The sequence below is a fragment of the Asparagus officinalis genome, chromosome 8 (assembly GCF_001876935.1).
Source record: "Asparagus officinalis chromosome 8, Aspof.V1, whole genome shotgun sequence".
Taxonomy (NCBI): Eukaryota; Viridiplantae; Streptophyta; class Magnoliopsida; order Asparagales; family Asparagaceae; genus Asparagus; species Asparagus officinalis.
The window spans coordinates 116,309,386-116,316,008 of record NC_033801.1 but is presented as its reverse complement, the minus strand read 5'-3'; the positions used below and the strand labels follow the sequence as shown (position 1 = coordinate 116,316,008).

General features: G+C 36.5%; 1 protein-coding gene across 2 annotated transcripts; it reads left to right on the top strand.

Annotated features, from left to right (window-relative positions):
- LOC109851238 (yae1 domain-containing protein 1) lies at positions 2,539-6,018 on the top strand. 2 transcript variants are annotated; one of them, XR_002249727.1, is made up of 2 exons: positions 2,539-2,648; positions 5,742-5,827. XR_002249727.1 is itself a non-coding variant. In XM_020421280.1 (2 exons), the coding sequence occupies exons 1-2, from the start codon at positions 5,537-5,539 to the stop codon at positions 5,881-5,883; spliced, it is 264 nt and encodes an 87-aa protein (XP_020276869.1). In that variant the 3' UTR covers positions 5,884-6,018. The 2 variants fall into 2 exon arrangements, 1 of the variants encoding a protein (XP_020276869.1); XM_020421280.1 differs by lacking the exon at positions 2,539-2,648 and adding an exon at positions 5,537-5,658 and having other exon boundaries at positions 5,742-6,018.

Below are 6,623 nucleotides of genomic sequence, written 5' to 3'. Positions count from 1 at the left end.
CCCTAATGGACAACCCTATCTATAAGTTAATTAGTCTAATAAGTAAAAAATAAACTTTGGGTAGGGTTGTTTCCGTCGAAAATTGTTGTATTCATTACGGTATTCATTACAACTTCGGTCGTTACAATGAAAACAAAAAGATAGTCTTTTTATAAGACTTTTACACAATAAAAATAAAAAAAATACAATTCTCATCAAACAAACGCAGAGATCGTTTATCGGTCTTCTGCTTGCGTGGGATCTTTGCCTGTGTCGGGGATTTTGATATCCGTGGACCACCGCGGATCGAATCCGGTTGATGGAAAATTCGGCAGAGCTCCTACCTCACCAAGGAGGTATTTGCTTGAAGCGCTGAAATCAACCAAGCGAAATCAGTAGCTCTTCTCGAGATTAAGACAAAGCCTAATCTCAAGGAACGGATGTACGGGACTTCGGATCCTTCGAATAGCTCATTCTTTATGCCGAAGTTCGTCGAGATCTGATTTGCCTTCGCTGAAATTCGTGCTCCTTGACTCTTCAATCCAGCAGCACCTCCACGTCTTGATAATAAATTGCCCCCCTTGAAAAGAGGCCCTAGGCCTGTATTTACAGGCTTCGGTTGGGGGTTTTCGGATAAAAATGGGTGATTTGACCTTATCTTCAGTTAGTAACGGCCTAACCACGTTTGTAGATGATATCTAGACAGTTAAAAACCTCTGGAACAGATAAATCCCGAGAAAACCGCTCAAAACCGTCGAAAAACAAGTCCGAGGGTCAAACCTACGCGAAACAGCCCGCCGACCCGCGGGGGGCGCGGGTCGGCGTGGTCCGACCCGCGCGGTCGCGGGGGTTTGTTTTTTTTGCCGAGTTCTTTGGTGTTTTCCGAATCTCCGAGACTTGTATTTTCCACCGTTTTACGTGTTTGACCATCTTGTTTACTTGTACGATTTGCTAACTTGCTTCATACGCTCGTTAGCTTCTTTAAGGCACTTGGAACTGACCGATAAGCGCAAGTTGACTGACGAGTGCATTCGGTCGCTTGGTGTTGATCGACGCGCGCGTGTTGATTGATGTGTGCGAGATGATTGACGCGTGCGAGCTGATTAACTCGCGCAAGCTGACTGACGTACGCGCATTGACTAACGCGTGCGAACTGATTGACACGCACGCGTTGACCGACGTGCGCGAGCTGGTTGACGTGAACCTTCTCGATTCGTCCACTCTTTGATTCGAGTTGTATTCGATGACCTATAGGTAATTTTTGACGCCTACAATGGTTGATGCAAGGAATAACATGATAGATTGAATTGGTAAAATTGGACTCAATGTTAAGTGTCTCATCATCTCCCTTGATGTCTTATGATGATCTTCGATTGAGAGTGCCTGTGATACATAGGAAAAGCGTTAGATTGATGATGGTAGGTTGTCCAACAATGCCTACCTGATATCTAAGTGACACTCTTGATGATGAAGTTTAAAGGAGTACGCATGTAGATTAGGGTTCAAAGAAGAGAGTTTCATAGACTAAGGTTGGCGAAAACAAGCCAAAGTCAAGAAGCATCGTCACTCATCTATTGGTAGGGTTTGCATATTTATACTAATTGCTTGAACAGATCAAGTTATACATATGTCACCATCCTGATGGCCAAGATAGTTATGATAGTTACTTGGCCTGCAGGTAAGTTCATGTGGCAGAATCTTATTGGTGTAGAATGGTACAACTAACATACGTATGTGTAGATCACATAAGCTATGAAAGTTAGCAATCAAAGAGATTGTGTACTCAATTGATACTTTCTAACATGGTTTGTTGAGGATATATATGATACTATTTGAATCAATCATTTTTAGTTAGGCAAAAAACCGTAAAACCAGGACGATAGGGTTGAGGTATGTTAACTGAGCTGAGATGAGCCTAGTTGTCATGGATGTCTTTCGTCGTATCCGAGCTTTTAGGTCGGGCCTTTGGGTCGTAATCTGGTTACAAATTGAGTGAGGATATCATGCACTTTTGTTGAGTTAAGTGAGTTCCCTTATTAATTAAGTTAACTTGATGTCACGAGATGGTCTAACTAGCCCGCCTGTGAAATCTGGGTCATATGCATAACAAGTAGGACATATATTAAAAATAAACTATATGGAGGATATTTGAGGGATAAATATAATATCCCCTTTTTCTTACACTTACTTCAATAGGAAGGGTAAATTCCGCACAACCCCTTGAACTTTAGACGTGTTGCCTATAACTCCCTTGAACTTGTTTATATTACGTAATCCACATTAATTTTGGAGTTTTTCACAAAGTCCCCATGAATTTTAAACTTTTCTCACCAGACCCACCAGAATTTGCAAATAAAGAAAAAAATTTGAGAAAATATTTTTAGACTTCCTCATTTATCATTTATTAAAGACAACATTGCTCCCTCTCCTAAATTTTGTGTTACAATCCAAATTTCCTTTCAACAGGATATAAGGCATTTCCTACGATCTGAATTTGGGTCTCTCACAAAACCGAACTGAAGTCAACCCGTTTACAGCCTAACAAACGTACCCATTAAGTCGGGTCGAATCTTTGTCGGGTTACTGGGTACCCACTTACACCCCTGCATCTAAACCCACCTGACATCAAGGAGAAGAGAAGAAGCTTTCTTGGCGTGCAGCAATGGCTGGTACGGCTCTCCTTTTCCCTTTCTTTCTTTGGATTTTTCCTTATTTTCTCCAATGAATTTTGATTTTTTTAAAACTTTCTGTATCTTCAATTTTATTTAATTAATTATAGGGTTTTCAAGACGTTAGTCTCTTCAATCATAGTTATTTTGATATTAATCTCCAAATCTTCATATTTTTATATTAGTCCCCCACTATCTTAATGTGTTGATATTAGTTATTCTATTGGGTTTAGGTGCAAAACCCTAAACTATGGTTGGGTATATACACTGACCATAGTTGTGGAATTAGCCTATTACCCCTCCCCCTCTCTCTACTCCTCTTAGGGATGGAAAGGAACCAAATAATTAACAAATAGTTCGATAACCGTTCGAGTAACTATTCAGTCATATTCGATTTTGATAGTTCATTTATCACTAAACAAATATTTTTTAGTATTCAAGTTTACTAATGAATATAATTTAACTAGATGTATATTTGATTCGTTTGATTATAAGATATTTGTTTAAAATTTGATCACTTATTATTTATATTATTGCACATATGATGCCGTATTTTTAATTCACTTACCATTTTTACTTAAGCTTTATATAGTAATTTTAATATTTAAATAATCTTAAATATGTTTTCTAAAGAAAATTTTGATTTAAACATATACTCATTATATATTATAAAGGAATAATTTTCATTTATTAATTTAAAGACTATTTGAAAATCAAATTTCTTAGCAGGATAAATATACTTTGGTATTTGATAAGTATTGGTGAATATTCATGAATATTTATAAAATACCAAGTATTTGAGTTCAAATTCGAAAAACTCCATAGATGAATATTAGATTTCACATTTGATAATTTTAAATATACAAATACGAACACCTTCGTATTCGATTCGAATCGATCATTTACTACCCCTACCTCCATCTCATCTGCCTCTACTCTCTCCTTCATTCTTGCCGCCACCCTGTCTACCATTGTTGGCATTCTTGCCTCTATCACCATCTCCTCCTCGTCTATCACCTCCTCGCCAATATTCTCACCTCATCTATCATCACTATCACCACCTCCACTGTTTATGTCACATCCATCACATTGGAGCAGACCTAGTGGAGGAGGGAGAGGGTGAAGAGGGGGTGGCAGCGGCAGTGGTCAGGTACAGAGAGGAGAGTGAGGATGTCAAAAATGAGGGATGAGAGGGGTATTCTTAACCATTCAAGAAAAAAGTTAGAGAAAATAGAATATTTCCCACCTATTTTAAGACCAACTAACTAGAATGACTAATATCAAAATATGAAGCTTTGAGGGACTAACAAAATACCTATGATTTAAGGGTCTAATATCTTTAAAAAATAAATCTTAATTTATAAACAGTGTTATGTGTATAGTGGAGTAAGTTGAGTTCGAGTTGGATATTAGCGAGACGGATTTACCAAAAATCACAAATCAATACGATCACAAACATAGAACATGCAAACATGACCAAACTATCACAATCTATTATTTGCATGTTCTATGTTTGTGATCGTATGTGATAGTTTGGTCATGTTTGTCATGTACAATGGATGACACGAAATGCATCGGTTACAAGTGTGATAAGATTATAATACTGGGCAAAGAGCACAAGAAGTATATCTAAATGAACTTGGTTTGAGGCAATTTTTGATATGACAACCCGTAATAGAACTGAATGGAAAAATATGATTCAGGTAGCCAACCCCCAAAATTTGCAATAAAAGCTTTGTTATTTGTTTGTTTTTCTTTAAGGCTTACTACTTAGATATCCAACCAAGTTTTGGTGCTCTGCCTTGGTTAGTCAATTCCCTACTTTATCATGAGCTGGGATAGAGAGTGAAACAGCAAAACATTAAGCACAAAATAATGGAGTTGTCTACATCATTCATGTTTGACATTTTGAGTTCAGGCATCTTATTAGGTGTTAGGATAATATATGACTATGACACACATTTCATCATAAACTTTTTCTATTACTTTTCTCGCTTTCCCTTTTCATTGAGAACAATGAGAAGTCTTGTTGCTTATAGAAAAATGGTGATAAGATCACAACGTATGGCATATATCTTCCTTTACGTGAAGTTCGATCGTTAGCTTTTGCCATTTTATTTGCTGGGAAATGTTCTATATAAGGAGTAAAAGTGCCCATCTTGTGCTGTTACAAACTTACAACCAAGTTATTTGGTGTAAAAATTTTGGAACAACATTCAAATTTTTTTTATATCATTTCCTAACAGTATTTAATTACACTGCTTGGTTATCTATAAAAATATGTGCAAACACTCTAATGTTAATATATGGACGTTCAGAAATTTCCGGGCCCTTTCTCTATTCTCAAGTAGAGATGTTATTTTGCCAATTGCTGTTCTTCAGAGCTTGTCAGAATTACCCAGGAGCATAGCTAATTGAAATCTTTTGGGGTTTCCCGGGGTTATACACATATATATGGATAATCATTTGATAAAATTTCCTGACCCTTCCATGACCATCCATGTCTTCAACTTTGTTATGAGTTGAGCTGATGTCTATGCAATTTTATTCGTGATTATTTTCCAATTTTCACGATGTTGATCATCTGCATTTCATCTGGTGCAAATAATATTTTCTTTCTTTCGTCTTTATTTTATTCACTATTGATTGCTTGTAGATGATGATATTGACTTATGGGGCGAAGATGAAATATTAAATAGTATCACAAATCATGGCAGAAACCACTCATACATACTAAATAGGGAGTGGAAAAGGAGGCATGGACAATTTCATATGGTGCCCTTTTTGTGAAAATCTTTATACCAGTTAATTTTTTCATCCACACTTATTACGCACTGTGTAAGCACTTCAAATTACGTATTTTCTAATTTATTAGGAAAAAAAAATAGATGGGGTATCGAAATGGCATTTCAGCTGGCAAAGAAGCTTCTGCACAAAAGGGCTTTAATGTTGGCTTTAAGCAATCTGTACTTATTGCTTACAAGTGGGGCTTTGTTAGAGGAATTTCTAGGTAGAAGACTGTCTTTCTTGATCTCTTTTCTATTGCATATTGAAAACATTTCCTCTGATGCGTTTGTAGTGCATATTACACAGTGCATATATCAATCTTCCAGATGACTTTATAGAAAAATTGGCAACAAGAACTGAGAAAAAAGTTCAGCTTCAGAATCTCCATCAGTCTGCGCAGATGATTTCAACAACAGATGCGATCAAGATGTTTCATGAAAGCATTTGACTTATCAAAACCTCGAAGGAACCCTCAGAGAGCAATTCTCAGTTATCAACCAGTAGTGAAGAAGTTTCTGGCTGCAACATGTTAGATAGCCTTTGCAAGGAGCTTATTTTGGTTTTTCATGATTCACCAGAAATTGATGTGAAATTATAGCCTTCTTGATGTTCACAACTAGTTCTAGATTATGGATGACATTCTACTTGATATTGTAAGTAATTTTGGCGTCTAACTTCTTGTTTAACCTTTAGTGGTTAATTTATACTGACATGTTACATCAAAAGTATTTGTTCATAATCTTGTAGAACATATACTGTTAAATGAGTGCCAGATCATGATTGAAGTTTTACAAGATTATGAACAAATACTCATTTAGACCCTCATACAACAATAGTAATTTGTTCCGGAAACTCTTATCTGACTCATTGGCAGGATTTGTTCAATCCTTCGTATTAATAGATATTCATGTGCAACTCACTTGCGTCTTTTAGCAGACTTTAGGCCTTATTCAGAAGTTGAAGCAGAATAAATGTCTTGTGTCTTGTATTTTAGTGTTTTGTGAAGTCTGATGTATGCTATAGTGTGTGCACAAAGTTAGATATTGTGCATGCTGTGTAGATACATGGTAGAACATGGAGAGCTGCACTTGAATTTTATGGAGTGAATATTGTAGTATATAGGGGTGCACAAAAATATTTGTATCTGAGGAAATATCAGTATCAGTATCCATTAGGATACGGATATGG

Bases quoted from the DNA above. Each gene is read 5' to 3' on its own strand.
- LOC109851238 (XM_020421280.1), top strand. From the start codon at position 5,537: ATGGGGTATCGAAATGGCATTTCAGCTGGCAAAGAAGCTTCTGCACAA. The intron at 5,659-5,741 runs GTAGAAGACTGT...CATATTACACAG, and splicing joins TTTGTTAGAGGAATTTCTAG to TGCATATATCAATCTTCCAG.